Source organism: Scaptodrosophila lebanonensis, unplaced genomic scaffold (genome assembly GCF_003285725.1).
Source record: "Scaptodrosophila lebanonensis strain 11010-0011.00,11010-0021.00 unplaced genomic scaffold, SlebRS2 tig00000072-arrow-pilon, whole genome shotgun sequence".
NCBI classification, from domain to species: domain Eukaryota; kingdom Metazoa; phylum Arthropoda; class Insecta; order Diptera; family Drosophilidae; genus Scaptodrosophila; species Scaptodrosophila lebanonensis.
The window spans coordinates 5,148,480-5,168,336 of NW_022060558.1; the positions used below are offsets into that span (position 1 = coordinate 5,148,480).

General features: G+C 44.3%; 1 protein-coding gene across 2 annotated transcripts; it reads left to right on the top strand.

Annotated features, from left to right (window-relative positions):
• Window positions 1-19: 19 nt before the first annotated feature.
• On the top strand, window positions 20-19,054 carry LOC115625316 (ubiquitin carboxyl-terminal hydrolase puf). 2 transcript variants are annotated; one of them, XR_003995523.1, is made up of 21 exons: window positions 20-525; window positions 633-1,691; window positions 1,751-2,477; window positions 2,704-3,583; window positions 3,723-4,609; window positions 5,264-8,641; window positions 8,778-8,964; window positions 9,029-9,507; window positions 9,572-9,695; window positions 9,908-10,095; window positions 10,157-10,427; window positions 10,504-10,686; window positions 10,806-11,205; window positions 11,277-11,382; window positions 11,940-12,111; window positions 12,199-12,389; window positions 12,450-12,802; window positions 13,375-14,311; window positions 16,279-16,616; window positions 17,038-17,961; window positions 18,012-19,054. XR_003995523.1 is itself a non-coding variant. In XM_030520337.1 (20 exons), exons 1-20 carry the CDS (start codon window positions 483-485, stop codon window positions 17,853-17,855), a joined length of 11,721 nt encoding a protein of 3,906 aa, XP_030376197.1. In that variant the 5' UTR covers window positions 20-482; the 3' UTR covers window positions 17,856-19,054. The 2 variants fall into 2 exon arrangements, 1 of the variants encoding a protein (XP_030376197.1); XM_030520337.1 differs by having other exon boundaries at window positions 17,038-19,054.
• Window positions 19,055-19,857: the final 803 nt, after the last annotated feature.

Sequence of the window (19,857 nt, forward strand, 5' to 3'; positions counted from 1 at the left end):
AAAGTTTTTAAATGGTTGATTTGCATTCGTTAACAATAATTAATTGCACAAAGTCATAAAAGAGTCAAAGCACACACACTCGAAATTGAACGCAACCCTAACGGGCAACCCTAGCGTGAACTGACAAAAAGGAAGAAGAAGCGCAGCAGCAGCAGTATAAGAAAGTAGAAAAATTTTTTGCAAAAACTTATTTACTAGAATTTAGAAGTGCTGTGAACAAATGCTGGATAGGTCCGTTTTGTAAATGTAGTGCAGAAGCGTTAGTGCATAAAACGCGTGTAATAAATGGAATTGCACGAGTGCTGTGATCGAGTGAACAGACCAAATAAAAGCGCACCAGCAAAACGACGACGAACGACAGCGGTGACAGCGACAGCAGTGGCAGCGGTAAGGCGGCTACGGCTACACGGACTTGAGGCGGCAGACGCTTAAGAATACCAACACTGGTGGTCGGGGGCGGTAGCGGCCCACAAACTAGAACAATGTGCGACGTTTGCGCCGATTTCCAAACTCTGTTAGAGCTGTGTAAGTAGCATTGAAGTTTGAAGTCGAAGTTGAAAGAAGTTCGCTCAATTGCACACAACACAATGTGGCGGCCACTACTTCATCTTCATTCTCCACCTTTGTTTCAGATGAAGCACGCGTGGCGAGCTCTGAGATCAAGTTTCAGCTACTTCTAAAGAGCGAAATCGAAACTACATTTAACTATATACAGTCGTGGCCACAGCGGCAATGCATGTGCTTGTATCGGGACACGAAAAACTATGATCGCTTCAATCTAGTGGTGCAGTCGCTAATTTGTCTGACAGTGCAGCATTTAAAGCACATCGATCATCTGATTGAAAGTTATAAGCGGCTGACAGCCAGTGCGGCACAGGTAGTTGCTCAAGCCCAGCAGCAGCGTCAGCAGTCAGATGAGAAGGATTCGCCAGCGGATAATGAGATAGACAGTGAGCAGACAGACCGCAAGGAATCTAATGAATCATCACCTTCTGTAGGTGCCGATGGTGGCGGCGATGAAAAGAACTCAGCGCCAGAAGCCAGTGAAGATGACAAACATGGTGCTGGTGATGGTCCGGTTTCAAAGCTGCCAGCTGCTGGTCCAAGCACACCTACTAAGGCGCACACACAATACACCGAGGAACCGTGGATATTGCCAGAAGTTGAAAAGCTGCTTGTGCTAGTCTCCAAAGTATTTCTGCTCAATTTTCCGCTCTATATTGCTCATAAGCATGGCATGCACTCGCGTTTGGATGATCTGCAGGCGGAGGAGGCCCACCATTTGGCCCTCATATGTGATTTACACGACAACGATCTTCCAATTTACCTGCTGCGCAATGTGAGCCTGTTCTGCAACTCGGGCGGCTTTGGCGCCATGTCATTGTGCTTTGAGCATCCCGATTTGCCTGTGTCTACGGCGCACTCGATGACCGCCACAGTATCGAACGTGAAGCTCTGGCTTAATTACCATTGTAACACGCAACTGTTTGTGCCACTGCGAAGTCGCATCTTACAGTATATGTGCAAGCTATCAGATCAGAATTTGCGTTCTGCGGCCACACGCGCTATGGCCGATTTTGTGTGGTCCTCTATGCGCGATCCGCTCGATGTGGCCGTTAATTTTGACACCGAAGGTCTGGCTCTGGCCTTTAAGTACTTTACTTCGACCACGCTGACGATGCGACTAGCAGGTGAGTGTCAGTTTATTCTTACTTAAATAAAATTTAACAACAATTGTTTCTTACCCTAGGCATGGCCCAAATCAACGCACACATCAATCTTTTTAATGAAATCTGCACCACAGAGACGGTCACTGAGGTTGAGCTGTTTGGCCAGCGTATTGCCAATTGGTTAACTGAGAATCATATTGTGCAGCATTTGTTCGGACCAAACTTACATGTTGAGATTGTGAAACAAGCACATGTATTGCTTAACTTTTTAGCTGTCGAAAATCAAATCTCTGAAGAGGACATCAAACTCATCTGGCAGGCCACACAGTTAAAGCATTGCTCCAAAACAATTTTTGATATTTTGCCTGCACTTGTCAAGAATTTAGCACCGCGCCCAGCTATGCATTTGTATTCGCTGCTTTGTCGCATGGATCCCAAGGAACACACTGAACAGAGTATCTACATCGCATCCGCGCTGACTAAGCTTATTTGGACGCGAGACTGCTCGCGTAGCCAAATGAATATAATGCAACATGAACACATGCTAGGCTCAAATGTAACAGCCTCCAGTTCGGACAGTGGAAGCATTGAGGGCAGCAACACGGAGGATGAGCATGTGGGTGCTGATGACAGTAGTATAGCGAGCGGTGGAGGTGGCAATGGTGGCTCTGGCGTGGGCGGCCACAAAAGCCCCAATGATGGAGTGCCGCCCTGCAAACAAGCCAGGCACAGGCGGCATATTTGTGACCCAACCACTGAGAAGGCAAAACAACTCAGCGAGGAAGATATGGCTAAAGTAGATATGAAGTAAGTGTTAAAGCTGCCTATGAGTTATTATCTATTAGACATCAGATTTAATATTTATTTAAGTGAAATGAATTAATTTATAAACAAATTTAAATTAATGTTTTTCAAAAAATATACATCCTTTTTTAAATGTGTAGATAGCAACCGTTCTTAAGATTGAATATAAGATGGCAATAAATTTCTTAAGTCGAATAAGTTAACCATCTACTGATTTATTACTTTACAGAATACAAAACCATCGAATTGTGAACATAATCGACAATACCAGCAGCGAGGAGGAATTGCAGTCGCGCGCAGCCCTCGAACTGCAGCTTCATCGCAAGAAAACCATCAAACGAAGGCGGCAGAAGAATAAGCAACTGATGCTACCACACGAGTTGGTCGAAATCTGGGATGGTGGCGAGGATGTGCCAAGCAGTGAGGATGGAGATGGCGAGATTCTCGCCGACAGCGATGAATGTAGCGATAGTGCCGGTCAGGTGGTTCCCGCCGCCGTTTTAAAGCATTTGCACGGAGAGGGTCCATATATACGCGCCATTGCTGAAACTAATATAAGCGAGTTGCTTAGCGGTGCCGAGAACGATGGAAGCTACAGCTACAGCTCACCCATGAGCAACAAATCGGAAAAGAATCTAGCCGACTTCGATGATGAGGATGTGTCCCCGTGCGAGGAAGAGCTGGCACAGCTGGTCAGTTCACATGCGGGTCGAGTTCATATGCCTCCTGCATTTGCAGCAGCTGCTGCTGCCATGGTGGCGGCTCAATCCGCCATGGCCATGCAAAAGTCTGGCGACACAAACGTAGCGGCTGCTGCCGCAGCCGTCTGTGCAGCCGCTGTCGCCACAGGTAATGCCCAGCAATCTCTAGTGGCAATGCGACAACAGGCCGTTGCTGCAGCTGCTGCTGCGAAATCGTCAGCATCGGCAAACTCATCGTCGCAACGTCCCTCGGACTCGGATGTCGATTTGCTTGATGTCAGCAAGGAACATTCGCCCAAGGAGTCCACATCTGCTTCCAGTACACCTGTGCAGCCCTCCTTTAAACTTAATGATGTTTGCCAGCCAGGTAACACATTGCTTTGGGATCTCCTGCAAGATGAAAAAATTGTAAGTTTATGATATTAAAAGAGTATCCTTGTACTTTCCATCCAAACCTTGTTTTCACTTTTTTGCATCCCTTATATGATTTAATTAACACACAACTACTTTATATGATCAACACGTTTTTTTTTTTTTTTTTCAAAAGTGTCAACTCGGCGAGTCTCTAGCACTGGAGGCTGAGAAAGCGCTAGCCACATTGCTGTGTTTCAGCATGGATCGTCAGCTACGGACCAAGTTCATCGAAGGGTGTCTGCAGAACGTTGCCAATAATCGGAGCGTAATTGTCAGCTTACGGTTGCTGCCTAAGCTGTTCGCCAGCTTTCAGCAATTTCGGCCATCGGACACACACGCAATGACACTGTGGGCAGAACGGAATCATCGCATGATGCATTGCTTTTTCAGCAATATTCGGCACTATGCACGTCGCCATGCTGAGATGCTGGTTAATCAAAATGGAGATCAACAGCAGCAGCAGCTAGGCTTGCAACTATACTCGCATAAGACGCAGGTGTCGGTCCGTCTACAATTTCTGTCTTCTATCTTCTCTACGGTTGGTTCTCCAAAAACTTTTCGCCTGACTGTGGAGCAGCTGGATGCCCTGTGGGAGTGGCTGGCGCATGATCCGGAGTGTGCAGATTGTTATTTTTCGTGGTTACAAGCGCAGGCAAAGGGCGGCGACCAACATGCTCTCGGCATGGATGCACTGCAGCATTTGTATCTCAAGAAGTTGCCGGAGCTACGACCTGAAGAGTTCTCTATGGTGGCGCTGGGCCTATTTCAGCAGCTGTGCAGCTTTGCACGCATTGCCATGGCTGAGTACGAGAAGCACAGCGAACCTATATCGACCAGCTCCAATGCTGTGGGAATGTATCATCTGTGGAAGATAGCCCTGCGGGCCCAGAGCAACGAAGTCTCTCTGGCGGCCATACAATATATCAACATGTACTATATGGGACAGCAGTTGCGTCTTGAAAAGGAGTTCGTGTCACAATGCATGGATAATTTAGTGCAGGCGGCCACAGCATTAGAGAGGTAAGTCAGCTTTTCCTTACAGCTTATAGGTTTTTTATACTCTGCACATAAAATGTACAAGAGTATATTAGGTTTGCGGGAGCTGAAAATGTAACAGGCAGAAGGAGGCGTGGCAGACCCCACAAAGTATACATATTCTTGATCAGGGTGACAAGCCGAGTCGATATAGCCATGTCCGTCCGTCCGTCTGTCCGTCCGTCTGTCCGTCCGTCTGTATGAGCACAAGGATCTCAGAAGGTACAAGAGCTAGAATTACCAAACTTGGCATCCAGGTTCCCCTAATCCCTAGGCAGGTCAAGTTTGTTTTTTTATTTTGATTGCTTCTAGTAAACAATTGTGATATTACCAAGGATAATGATGTTCTACATTTCACTTCATAGTTTAGTTTGTGTTTCATAGTCAACAAATACTCGAACTGAAATCCTGTTCAACAATATACATAGGCATGATTGTAGCTTATCCACTCGTCAATATGATAATTCTACATATTTTACTTCTACATTAAGTCAAAATGACCAATATAGTTCAATGTTCCCTTGAGATGAGCGCTATTTGCGACTTGTTTTTTTATATCCGCTAATCTTTTGGCTATATCGTTCTTCATTTTTAAACATGCGCTCATATATTAAGACCTCTACTTTTATTTATATTTAGCATTGAAGACGAGAATGCATTAATGCGCGTACAACGGGGACTTTTGCTCTTAAACACGCATTTGGATACATTCCGCCGCCGTTATGCATTTCACTTACGACGCTGGGCTATCGAGGGCAAAGGAATAGGATCGCACAGCAATCTAAAAAACGAAGGAGCGGGGCCGCCCGTACGCATCGTGCTGCAGCAGGCTGGTTTATCAGAGAAAAGTTTATTGCACATGCACGCATGCGATCTGATCGCCGATCTCAAAGCCGAGGTGTCCAAATGGTGGGAGAGTCTGCAATGTAATGCGAACTCAGGTATTGCGGCGCCAGTTTTGGGTCTGCTGCTAAGTGATGGCCCATTACGCATCATAACTCAAGGTCAAGAACTTACCTCTGACTATGATGAGCGCAGCCTAGGGGATGCAGGCTTCAAGGACAATCAGATTGTGTATGTGTCGCTGGGTGGGCGAAGCGCGCGCCGCAAAGAGACAAATCTGGAGCACCCATCAATGCAGCCCCCTCCGCCTAAAGAATGTTTGCCAACGGTTCTGCTGCTACAGCCGAAGTACTTCGAAAAGCTATTTTGTCTTATGCAGACTCTTGGCGATATGAAGCCGCTATCCAACAACATGCAACATCACACGAAAGCTCAGTTGCTCTCCCGTCGCGTGTGGGATATTCTGGCGATGCTGCCTACAAATCCGCTCATATTGGATGCATTTAAGAGTCTTGTTACCGATTTGAGCGATATTGAACAGCTAGGAAGTGAGGAGGAACAAGCCAATAAACGCAAGGAGATCAAGCAAAAGCTTAGCGACTTGCTCGATCCAAGCAATCTGCAAAAATTTATGTACTCGCTGCACATTGTCGAGAGTCTAGCAGTGAACAGTGTGCAACAGAGCAGACATGCCGCAGGCTCCTGTTGCGGGTCAGGCGCAAATGGCAGTCTGGTAATTACGGAGCAACACTCCCCGCGGGTACACAAGACGAGCAGTAGCAGTTCGTCCAAAAAAGGAGGTGGAAACAGTCGTCGTCGTAATAGCAATGAGCAACTGCTGCTGGCCAACCAGACCAGCAAGGAGACTCCGCGGAGTAGCAGCGCTGGCGGTGACTCCAGCAAGGAGCATAGCGATGCCTCACCCACCAAGGAGCCATCGCTAACGCCCACGCCAGCCCTCGATTCAAGTGATCCCAGCGAGGTTGGTAGTGGTGACAAAGAAAACCAGCCGTCGTCACAAAAACCGCCACACAGCAAGCGGCACAAGAAAAGTGACAGCGTAGAAAAGGAACGAGGACTGGCCAGCACACCTCCACCGCCGCCACCACCACCATCATCATCCTTGGCACCTCCGCCGTCTGCCACGCCCCCCGTGCTGCGCAGCGCGCTCAATGAAAGCAAGTGGAGTGAAGCGTTCATCAAGTGCGGCGGATTACGGCATTTATACGATATCTTCAGCAGCGGTCAGATGCAGCAGAGCGCCCACCCCAAGGAGGTACTTAACGAATGGCGTCATGATTGCTTGGCGAGCTTGTTGCGCATACTTTGGCTACTCGGCTTCGAGGAGCTTCAAACGGATGACATACATATGCTGATGGCGCGGCCTCATGCCTTCATGTTGGAACTAATGGATGTGGGTGTCTGTCTCCGTCGCCTCTCAACAATATTGAATGATGAGGTTTATCAGCATTTTGCTGCCACCTCCGTGGTGTTTCCTTACCAATTCCATCACTTACGGACTGGCTTCTGGGGACGAGCACAGGTAGTGCAGTTCACCATGAATATAATGGTGAGCTTTGTGCATGCCTCAGCGGAGGCCCGACGTCTGCTCTGGTCACAGCCAGAAAACTGCTGCTGGGTGCAAAAGTTCATCCTCGAAGATCCAGAACCGGCTGTTCGACGTGAGATCTGTGCAGGTCTCTATCGCATCTGTCTTGGGAACTCAACAAGCTACCAGGTTCTGCTGGCTCCGCTGCTCCACAAGCTCATATCATTTCTGCCCGTGGCCGAAAAGATGACCTCGACGGCACAGCACACGCAGTTCCTGTTGTCGGACGAGGGCAAGGAACCCTATGGGCCCGCCTGTCGCGATTATTTCTGGCTTCTGGCACGGCTCGTGGACACATTAACTCCAGAAATGGTCGCCGAAGAGGACATTGACATTGAGCTTTTGTGCGAGTCAGTCTCACAAAGTATCTTAACGCGTGACTATCATGAGCTGCGTCATGGCTATCAGGACGATGGTTTAGTGGGCCTGCTTAATCTCATGTCTAACCTGATCAAATATGATACCAGTTTCAAATACACCAACAAGGCGGTGCGCTTCATTGAGCAAATCATCGAATTCCTTTTCGAAATGCCTTCGCCTGCAAATCGTCAGAAGCCAAAGTGCAAGTCTGCGACGTCGCGTGCTGCAGCATATGATCTTCTTGTGGAACTCTCTCGCGGCTGTGCCACCAACTATAGATACCTCCATGGCAAGCTGTTGGCGCAACACAAATCGGGGCCCAAACCACCGTATCCCTGGGACTATTGGCCCCGTGACGAGGGTCGGTCCGAGTGCGGCTACGTTGGGCTGACGAATTTAGGTGCTACTTGTTACATGGCCTCGTGTATCCAGCATTTGTATATGATGCCACAAGCTCGTGCCGCAATTCTCCGCGTGCCACCTACGGGTGCACTGAAACATGCGCCGACGCTGCTGGAGCTTCAACGCATGTTCGCCTATTTGCTCGAGTCTGAGCGCAAGGCCTATAATCCACGCTCCTTTTGCCGTGTCTATCAGATGGATCATCAACCATTGAACACAGGCGAGCAGAAGGACATGGCCGAGTTTTTCATTGATCTCGTGTCGAAGCTAGAAGAGATGACTCCCGACTTAAAGCATTTGGTTAAGCGACTGTTCTGTGGCATCCTCAGTAATAACGTCGTTTCGCTGGACTGTGGACACGTCTCGCGAACTGCTGAGGAGTTTTACACAGTGCGGTGCCAGGTGGCAGACATGCGCAATCTACAAGAGTCCCTAGATGAGGTTACTGTGAAGGACACTCTCGAGGGCGACAACATGTACACATGTTCCCAGTGCGGAAAAAAAGTGCGCGCTGAGAAACGCGCTTGTTTTAAAAAGCTGCCGCAGATTCTGTGCTTTAACACAATGCGATATACTTTTAACATGGTCACAATGTTAAAGGAGAAAGTTAACACCCATTTCTCCTTTCCACTGCGGCTAAACATGTGTCATTATGTAGAAAAGACACTAATGCCACATCAGTACAAGGAGGATCGCGAGAAGCGCGAACTCGAGCGCAAGGAGAACGAGCAGTCTGGCGATGGCGGCGACGAGAACGAAAAGGCTGAAGCAACTTTAGATGAGGACATTGAGGAGTGTTTCGAGTAAGTAATTTTAATATATATATATATATATATTTTAATATAGCCTCACTATATATATTGTTTGTTTCTGCTGCTTTGTTGATATTTGTGTAAGACCACTATTTAAGATAATCATACTTATATTTACTCATGGCAGGTACGAGCTGGTAGGTGTTACTGTCCATACCGGCACTGCAGACGGGGGACACTACTATAGTTTCATAAAGGAACGTACGAAGTCCGGCTACCATCCGCATGAGCGCTGGTTTTTGTTCAACGATGCTGAAGTGAAGCCCTTTGATCCCTCGCAGATTGCAGCCGAGTGTTTTGGGGGTGAAATGACGGTGAGTAATATTTTAGGAAGAATCGACGAGCTGTGTCCGCTTAACGGTTCTTATTTTTACACAGAGCAAGACATACGACTCGGTTACAGAAAAGTATCTAGACTTTAGCTTTGAGAAGACCAACTCGGCATACATGCTTTTCTACGAGCGTCGCTTGCCGGAACATTTGCAGCGTCGACATTCAGAATTGTTGGTTACCCCCACACCAAGTCCCACCAATGAGGACAAGCTGGAGGCAGATGAAACGACAAAGGTAGAGGTGAGCACAAGCTCAAACAAAATGGTCGACAATGAGTCGGCGCTACCAGTGAAGGAGGAGGAAGCAACAGCCAATTGTGATAATTCTAAGCCCAAAGCCAACAGCGGGAGCGGAGGCAACGACCAGCATGCGTCGACCTCCAAGTGCGCCATTGCAGAGGCTAAATCTGCCTATAAACTACAACTTTTACGTCCATTATTAAACAAGGAGCTGGAGGATTGGATATGGCAGGACAATCGACAGTTTCTTCAAGACCGCAATATATTTGAGCACACATATTTCAAGTGAGTAGCTTCTAGATATTGAAACGTGTTGTCAGCAAAAACAACTATAAAACATTTCCTGTAGCTTCATGTGGCAAATATGCGGGCACATACCGCAAACGCTAATCTCGGAAACGGATGTTACCTGCATGGCTGCCAAGTTGTCCATGTCGTTCTTCATTGAGACTTTTATACATGCCAAGGAAAAGGTGAGTGATCATAACTCGAACCAACTAGCTTCTGTAATACAATTAAGATATATCACATTAATGATGGCTGCGAATTATATTTATAACTGACACATATTTTATTTTCATGCAATTAATAAACAAATACTTTACATAACAATTTAAAAATATATTGCTTTCCCAATATTAGAATAATAAATCAACTTCTTGAAATTATTTTCATTCTTTATCAGCCCACAATGGTTCCCTGGGTGGAGCTTTTGACAAAACAATTTAATGCCAGTCAGGAAGCGTGCGAATGGTTTCTTTCGCATATGTCTATAGAACCATTCTGGCCGGTGCAGGTACTTATACAGTGTCCGAATCAAATGGTGCGTCAAATGTTCCAGAGGCTGGTCATACACGTCATACAAAGACTACGGTAAATGCACACTTTAATGTTGAAAGTCAGGCGTTTCAATGTTACAGTTAATGTCTTTCAGTGGCTCGCATGCGGATTTGTACTTGGTCGTGGAAACCGATGATGATGACAAGGAGCTCATCGGGCAGGCCTCCTGCGTCACACGTTTTATTACGTCGCTCATCTCGCTGCTTGAACATGGTGCCCGGTCGCATTTGCGCCATTTGTCAGAATATTTCAGTCTATTGCTTGAGTTTTCGCGCATGGGCGATGAGGAAGCTATGTTCCTTCTTCGTGTTGGAATACTGAAAAGCCTTGTCGATTTTTATTTAGGACACAAACAAACGGACAGTGTTAGTTGCAAACTCTAACTTCCTCTTGGTGTATTCCTTAACCAATTTGCTGTTCTCCTGATTTATCCACTTACAGATCGAAATCAGCAGCGACAACGAAGATAACAGTTCTGAAGAGGCCCTATCGGTGGAGAAAATGCGACCAGCCTCTCTAGATAAAATGATTGCATTATGTGCCAGTCTGGTGGAGCGTTCTCGCGGACCCGACTTTCGGCTGCGCCTTTCACCAAAAGATTTCAGTGCCATCGCCGGCGGCAAGGTGATACTCAAAAAGTTCGAGGGCGTTGCGTATTCAGTTTGAATATCGAATCGTCTTGGAAACCACGCACAAACTGTGTTCATTATTTGTTTTCTGCTTCCGTTGTTTATATTTCGTAGGGCTTTCCATTTTTGTATCAACAAATAAAGGATGGTATCAACCTGCACCAAACCAAGCATTTAATCCATGCCCTCTGTCGTTGGGATGAGCGCTTGGCCACGCAAATCATTGGTATGCTCTTCGCCTCAGTCACCAAGCACACGGAGCTGTGCGCACCTTTCTTCAAACTGCTTACACTACTCACAGAGACACAGGGTGGGCCCGTTGGCCTCCCCTGCTTCACGCAGTTGGTTCTGCCACGCATGTGGGATGCGGCCGAGTATTGTCCGCAATCGGTCCTAGACTGGCTCTCACTGCAGGCAACTAAGAACAAAATAGCGCACTCGTGGATCCTACAGTCAGCTGAAAGCTGGGTAGAGCAGTTTTTGTTAGCCCATGACAACACGCGCGTGCGCAACGGTACCATAACGTTCAATAAATACCCATAGAATATTGTTTCGGTTATTGCTAAGTTTAATTTGTTTTTCTAGCTGCCGCCTGTCTGCTTGTCGCTCTTGTGCCCTCGCAGCCATTCCGCGCCAACTTTCGGGCGCACTCACAGCATAAACTGCTGGCCCTCAATCCGCACAGTTATCGGTAAATATGTACTAAGTGGTGGTGATTCTTACAATGGTCGTCAGACCCATTGTTATTGTGTATAATAATAATAAGAAATAATAACACTAAAATACATAGAACAAATGTAGTGCAGTAGCCCTGGATTATTTAAATTTATTTTTCCTACAAATTTTTTAAATGTCACTAATTGCCGTTTTCCCGTTGGTGTGGCCATTGGTAAATAATACTAATTAATATTTCTGCAAACAATTTGTTAAATTATCTCAAACAACATATCTCTGTCGGTTCCTTAATTTTCTGACTATAACTTTAAAAAATTAGTTAAATATGGATTTTGTATGTACTCACTGGCTAAGTATATGGATTCTTGTTAGAATCCAAATATAAACAATAAGAATTCAGATTAGTGATGCAGGTGTTCCCAATAAGAATTATTTTCGAAGTTATTTTAAAAAGTCTGAATATTTGATTTGTTTTGTAAAACTTAATACGAATACGGTGGATATATTTTTTTAATCATTTTTGTGCCTAGGTTCTTTAAAAATTATATTTTTTTCTTCCTCTCTGCCCCGAAGTGACATCAACAACGATGCCCAGGTGGTGCTTCATCAGATTATCACGTTGCTGTTGCGCCTGCTAAGGCCAGCGCGAGTCTATGCCGATATTGGTGCACACGGCACCACCAAGCTAACCGCCTACTTTAATCTGCTGAGCTACTGTATGGTTTCAAAGACTGAAAAACTAATGGCAAGTTTTGCAGCGTGTTGAGAGATATAAAGTACCAGCTAATAGGATTTCTTTCCATCTTCTCTTATATATTTTGCGTATTTACAGATAGGTTCATTTATGCGGTCATTGTGGGAATTATTTCATCCGCGCCTATCCGAACCCAGCGTGCCCGCACACCACAATAAACACGCCCTGCTCACCTTCTGGCACCATTCGCTCGTCGACTGCCCCGAGAACGCAACACTGGTTGCCAACTGTCCGGAGATCACACGCAATATTGCATTTAATTATATACTGTAAGCTGTTGAAATCAGCGGCAAACGAAATCTTGCTATAATGCTTATTTCTTTTTAAAGAGCCGACCATGATGATTCCGAAATAGTCACATATAATCGTTCCATGCTGCCCGCCTACTATGGCTTGTTGCGTCTTTGCTGTGAGCAGAGCCGCGCACTCACTCGTCAACTGGCTCAACATCAAAATCTTCAGTGGGCCTTCAAAAATATTACACCACATCCCACACAATACGCAGCGGCCGTGGACGAGCTGTTCAAACTAATGACACTCTTCTCCACGCGTCATGCCGACGCCAGCGATCAGGAGAAACTCGATGTGATTTCATTCCGACGTTCGACCATTGTTTCCTATATGGGTAGTCTAGATGCGCGTGTCTCCTGGTCCACACTTATCAGTGCTCTTAAAATACTTGGTGAGTTTATTAGTTGCGAAGCAGACAACAGCACAATTCGTAGCTTGCTGTTGCACTCCTGCCGACTTTGAGGATCAAGTTTTCATCACGACTAAATACAAACATTTTCCGTTATACCTTATAGTGCTTTAACCGCTTTTATTTAAATGCAATTGCATTTACTAGAAAATGCTATTTCCAAGCCTATAGCTGCAATATGAGGTCAATATTCTGAATGCTCTTTATACCCTGTACCCAAAGAGTAAAAGGGTATATTACTTTTGTGCGAGTGTACATCGAACACACAGAAAGAGGCGTGGCAGATCCCACAAAGTATATATTCTTGATCAGCATGACAAGCCGAGTCGATATAGCCATGTCCGTCTGTCTGTATGAACGCAAGGATCTCGGAAAGTATAAGACCTAGTAAAACCAAACTTGGTATCCAGATTCTCCTGAGTCCGAGAAAGGACGAGTTTGTTCATTTTTTCTAAAACAAATGGTATTTTATTAGAAAATCAAATAGATCGGATATTTGAATTTGTGGGTTTTTTCTTCATGGTTATAAAATATTTATATTGTAAAATTTTCAGTGGATAACGACGAAGATCGCATGCTGGTCATCTTTAATGGCGGCATTGAAATGTGCTTTGATGCTCTACATACGCTACATTCCATGCATCACGAGGCCACCGCCTGCCATGTGGCGGGCGATCTCCTGGAGCTGCTCGGCGAGCTGGTATTGTTGCTAGCTACGCTACGCACGCGCACCGACAGTCCGGCACAGAAGAAACAACAGCAGCAACAACTGGAGCAACAGCTGCAGCTACAGCAGCAACAGTTGCTGCAGAAGCAACAACAAACACAGTCGACGCAGGCGCAGACGCAACAGCAGAAGGAGAAACAGCTACACCAGCAAATGCAACAGCACCTCCAACTACAGCAGCAGATGCAGCACCACTTCCTGCGCCAGCAACATCAGCACTCCTCGCTAGCTAAGGGACTCCCCGACGCCATCAAGCGCTTGGCCACTCTTCTGAACACCTTCAACTCGCCCGAAATCAGCCGCATGGCCCTGGAGGTGCTCAAAGAGCTAGTGCGCAACACAAGCCTGGAAGCCACCAGCATTTTGGCGCCAATACTGATTAACTTCCACCTTTCGGTGGCCAATGCCCCGAATGCGATTGGACCACTGGGACCGTATTTCCCTCGGCGAGGCACAAAGTCGCCCTGGCCTTTGGGTGCAAAGAATTCTCCACGTCCGCCACGACCCATGGTGCAGATGTGTATCGCGCCCGCTGAATTAACACCACGTGGCGTGGATTCTGAATACGATGCGCAGGTCGATGCATTCTATAGACCCTATCATGATTTTATAGATGTGATGTTGCGAATGTGTGTTAACACGGGCGCACTTAACGACACTCTCGTAAAGCTACACTGCCTGGTGGCCATTGAATCGGCACCCTTGCATTTTAACTACTTTCCGAAGTTCTGGGTTGGCATACACAACAATGCGCTAACACACAAGTGAGTACTAGATATCAATACCCCTGAATTTGAAGCTCCTCCACTAGTGATTGTGTTTTCATGTTAATATTCAAATATCCCCACATCATTATTCCCATTATTCTTAACATATATTTATTATACCCTATTTATTATACCCTGTTTGGTTCGATATTTGTTTGGTCTGGTGTTTTAACTACGGGATGAGATGCCATCAGTCCACTTTTCTGTTTCCCCTCGGCTCTAATGCTATTACAAGTTTGCACATTCGGGTTTGTAGGCTGTCCTGCAAGAATGTAATATGCATGCGAAATCCGCTATATGAAGATAGCGGATATCGTTATATCGGGTTATACAATCTATCATATTGAGTTGCGGAAACGGGATTATATTTTTTAGTTAATCAACTTTCATGTTTTGATTTGTAAAGTATTTGTTACAGTAATTCATGTTCTTATTGGAAGTATAGACCTCCACTCTAAAAAAAAGGGTGAGGTGACAATTCTTGATAGGTCGATTCATTTGTGAGATAAATTGTGTTTAACATAAATGCTAATAAGGAGAAAATCCGGTACATAAAAAAATTGGAGTTAGGCTTAACTGAAACTAAGACGGTTTTTGGAAATTTTGGAAAATATGTAGTGCCCTGATACTAACTCGGTCAATTATTCGCAATTTCGGTTTTATAAATTTGGACTTGAATGGAGAATAATTGTCACCAAAGATCACGTGGATTGAAATTTCACCTGCGCCAATCGGAATGAAATCGACTCATTTCCTTATGGACTGATGATGTAAAATGGGTTACACACTATTCTGGTAAAAGCTTAGTGAAACAATTCAAACAAAATTTAGTTGACGATAATGACAATTACTTTGCCAACGGTTAGGTGCCTTTCTGTAATCTTACATATGTATATTTATAATGTTTTTGGATATACATATGTAGTTATTAATGTGACTCCTATACACTCCTGTAACATATTCGACTTTGTGAACAAGCGACTTGTCTTGTAAGAGATAAACCTATATAACATTTTACCAATGTGTGTGCCGGTTTCAGGTCGGGCTCGGAACTCATCACTGTAGGGACAACCTTTTTGAGCAATTTCGCAATTAGCAGTGTTATTCGACTGCTAACCACCTTTTTTCAAGCTTTATGCTGCCAGCTGCTGTGGAGTGCTCTTAGTAAGATACCTACTCGTATATTGATTATCTTTCTTTCAGTTTCAAGTACCTGAACTTCTCTGTAGCTTGTGATTATACCAGTACACTATAGAGCAGTATTAGTCGCATCACTGAAATGTAGATCCAATGTATCAGTTTTGGTGAGAGTCCCAAGTAGTACCTAGAATTTTTTGCGATGCCTAGGGTGCGCTTGTGGCATTGTTCACCCTTCCCTCAACATTGACCCTCAACGTGTACTATTGGCGACGCTTAATGCCCACTTTTGTGTCTAATGTAGAGGTTTATCTATGATTGAGCTGATGGTCGAGGAATATTTTTCCGCATAGGCCCCATTTCGTTCAGATACCTTCTTCTTCCCGACAGCAGCTTTCTGAGTCTCGCTGTTTCTTTGACTTTTTCTAGACTGCCACAATAATAGCTCCATTAGTCTTGTTTCGCCTTTTTCACTTCCTTTTTGAAATTTCGTAACAGTATCTTGTATTCATTACAGAAACTCTTTTCGTTTACTTATTAAGCTAGTTTGATAAATTCGTGGACATTTTTTCTGTGTCCACAGGGGATCTCCTGCTTTATGAGTTTGTTGTGAATAAATTTGGCTTTAAAAACTATTTGACGGTGTTCTGAGAAAGAGTATCTGTCCATTCTGATACACTCGCCTTCGGCCCGTTTGTGATCGCTAGATCAAGTACGTTCGACGAGGTTGGTCCTAAATATGTCCACCTCCCCGACGTTTTCTTACACAAACTTATTCAATCACTCATATTGTAATATATAAATCTAAACATTTTAACGCATGACAGGTATGCCGATCTTCTCGTGAAGAATCAGCTGCTGGTGGAGTATCTGCACATTGTGCTCCGGGACGAGCGGACCATGCTGAAGGATGCATTTGTGCGCGAGTTCCTGGAGACCTACTATCCGAAGGTGGCCACTCAGCTACCGGTGGCGCGCATGATTTACACTATCAACTATGGTATGCACTCTAAGGACGACATTGATGAGTTATGTGGCGATCTGTTTGCCATACGTATCATCGCCAATGCGACGGGAGTGCCGGCATCGGTGCGAAAGGAGTTACGTGGATCCCTGCGTGCGTTGCTCAACAAGAGCGAGCGATTCAAGAAGGAAGCCGAGCGAGGTTGGTGTTATGTTTTCAGAGAAATACCAAAATATAAATAGGATAATTAAATCGCTCTTTGTATTTTAAACGTTTTTTAAATATTCAATCTCGAGCAATCATCAATATACCTCGGCTATTTTTATACAGGTATATAGTGGATTGTTGGACTAGCCCGGCTATGCGGCAGATATAGTATGATTGTTGAGTATGCTACAACTATGATTGCAAACATTATTTTAAAATTAAATAAATATTAGTTATAGTTGAACAACAACAAAAATACTTTCCCGCACTTGAGCGTAGGAGAATATAAATACGAGTCTCGGATACTTCATATAATTCTTTCCTTGTATTCAGCGGTTGAAGCGTTAAAAAATACGGTCGCAGTCCCCACCATTTAAATGCGTCTAATATAATCAATTATCGTATATCGTTTTAGACCAAACGCCTAACAAGAAGCAGAAGCGGGACTCCTACAACAAGGAAAAAGATAAAGAACAATCACAATCGGAAACTGAGCTTGCAGAGTGCAAATCCATGACATCAAACAAAAGCAACAGTGAGGCGAAAAGCGCAACTGTTGACGCCGTCGCTGAAGTAGCCATGGAATCGCAAGGCATTAGTGCGATGACTGACGTTGAACCGAAGTCCGGTACAGAACCCGTAGCACAAAGTGAGGATGAGCATATGGAGAGTACATCAGAGAAATTGGAGAAATCAGCCCCATCGTCAGACGACGAGACAGAACTCGAGGATGAGCTCGAACCGACACCAAAGCGCGGGAAAACGTCAAAGAAATCGGCGCAGAAAAAAACTGCACAAGATCGCCTTAATGAGGATCGCAAGAAGCGTCTGAGCACACTAATCACTATGGACTCCTATATACATAGCATTTTGGCCATTATGAAGCGCGACTCAAATGCGATTTCTAATGCACACGCGGCTGGAGCGCACAACGAAGATCAGGGGGCGTCCACATCGGCAGCAGCAGCTTCCAAAGGAAAACTCAAGCCCCTCACTCCGCCAGAGCCCAAAGCAGAGCCGAGCGTGGATCAAATGGAAATGGACACAGCATGTCCTGAGCCGCCGGTCCTAACCAACAAAGCCAATGGAAGCAACAGTAGTGGCGGCAGCGGCCAGCTATTGGAACATTCTAAGGAGCCATCGATTAAAGAATCCAGTGCAGAGTCCGCCGGACTCAGTGCTTCAGTGGCCACAGCCTCCCCTTCGCAGGCGACAAGTCCAACGCAAATTTAGTTGTCGTTTAATGATTTGCTGAATATTTTGTTTTTTGGCAAGACATTAGACTGATGCACTGCTCGCGACGAGTGCGAGGAACGCGGCTTGGCTAATAAGTTCTTAAGTTAGTTTGCATGATTTAATATTTTCATTTTGAAAACTCTTAATTAATAGGAATTTCTGGCCAAAGGTCAAGCTAAAACGCAAAACAATACATGTGAACAACCCAAGGTTGGTGCTGAGGAAAGTGCTTAAAAGGAGAAGGAACATGAAAATGGGGAGAATTGGAGAAGGAGGATTGGAAACGGCACAGAAATTTGAAGAAACGTTATAGATTTAAATTAGGCTTACAACATATTCAAATATGTATGCCAGCATACACAATTGAAGCAAATCATTCATAAATCCACACCAACTACAAACAGCCGCATACACAAGCCCATGCTCATACCCGTACATATATGTATACATACACCGAAATCCAGAAATCAGTAACTACAAGTAGTTTATAAGCATAGTCCACCCGCAGTCACTCGCACGCATCAAAACAAACACTTGGCATCCCCTATTAAAGATAGCTAAGCAAAACGTTTAAACAAATTCACACTAGTACTTTGTTATTATACAATAATCAATGCCAAATAAAATTATTCGAGTGGGCAATGAAACGATAAATAAAAAGGAATACAAACTTTGACAAAAAGTAATAAACAAAGGCTTATGAGACGCTAATATCTATACATTGTAGAAACCTTTAGGTACTGTCGAAACGCTGCTAAGCTTAACACGTATTTAATTTTTTAGCCCCCACCCATAACACTATTTGCTTCCTTTTACTCTAATGCACGACTTTACATATGTATGTTAATTACAAAGGAACAGATATTACACAAAAAATCAAATTTTAATCGATTACGAGAACTTTGAGTGTAAAGTGCTAACAGTTGATAGATGTTTGATTAAATAATTTTCGTATACAATGTAATGTAGCATGTAAGATTAGAATATTGTCCAAGTGAAACAAGGACAATGGAAAGGAATAAAAATAATAATACACAAAATAATCACACACACACACACACAAATGATCGTAATCTATTAGTTGTAAGCAGCAAGGCGAACGAAAACTACAATTTATGTTAGTATGTGTGTTAAATATCAAACCCGTACACACACAGTTTGAGTATATAATAAATGATGCAGCATATAAGAGTAAATTCTAGTTGAAGTCGTTCCTTTGTACAAATAGTTTACAACTTTTTCAATAGTATGCATTAAATGCACGTGAATTGAATTTACTCGTATTATGAGTACAAGTAAATGCGCTATTCTCGGTGTGAACCAAAAAACAGAAGGAACATAATTTGAACAAAATCCCTTATTCCTTATATAGAAAAAGCAATGTGCCTGAACAATTATTTTTTATTGGGAAGCATTTCTACTTGTTTTTGCCATTTGTCAGCACTTTGTTTCTAATACTTTCCTTTATAAAAACTCAAATGATAATTATAATGGCTTTATTCATTTCATTCCCGAAGCGGGTACCAAATGATTCATTAATACTTTTCATCATACTTAAGGTTTGTGAACAAACCTGGCCTCAGGCTGATAATGACTCTTCTATTTAGCAATCCAAGACACATACATATGTCTTGAATAATTTATTTGTTTGCATGTCTGGACCCTTGGTCTCTTCATTTGATAAAATACATTGCTCCGCCGGCAACTTGAGCGCTCAAAGATAATGACATTTTATCAAACATGCTCTACTTATGTATATCTCACTACTGAGCTTGGCATTCTAGATAGGCAGTAGACAACCGTTCAATATCGTTATGAAGATGGCGCATTGCGTTTCTTCAATGGTGGCTTCCACTCTGGACGGGAGCCAAACCCGGGAGCTGCTTAAGTAAGTCACTTCTTGCTATTGTATGCAGCAATAAGATGTTTATAGAGGAATAAGCGCTTTCGATTTAATGTTTATCTGTTTGCTGTCTTGCTTTTCGCTCCCCTTTTGCTC

What these genes read in the sequence shown, in the direction of transcription:
- LOC115625316 (XM_030520337.1), top strand. Translation starts at nt 483, where the DNA reads ATGTGCGACGTTTGCGCCGATTTCCAAACTCTGTTAGAGCTGT. An exon ending in TCCTGCAAGATGAAAAAATT is followed by an intron (nt 3,584 to 3,722) that starts GTAAGTTTATGA and finishes TTTTTTCAAAAG; the next exon opens with TGTCAACTCGGCGAGTCTCT. An exon ending in GACATTGAGGAGTGTTTCGA is followed by an intron (nt 8,642 to 8,777) that starts GTAAGTAATTTT and finishes TACTCATGGCAG; the next exon opens with GTACGAGCTGGTAGGTGTTA.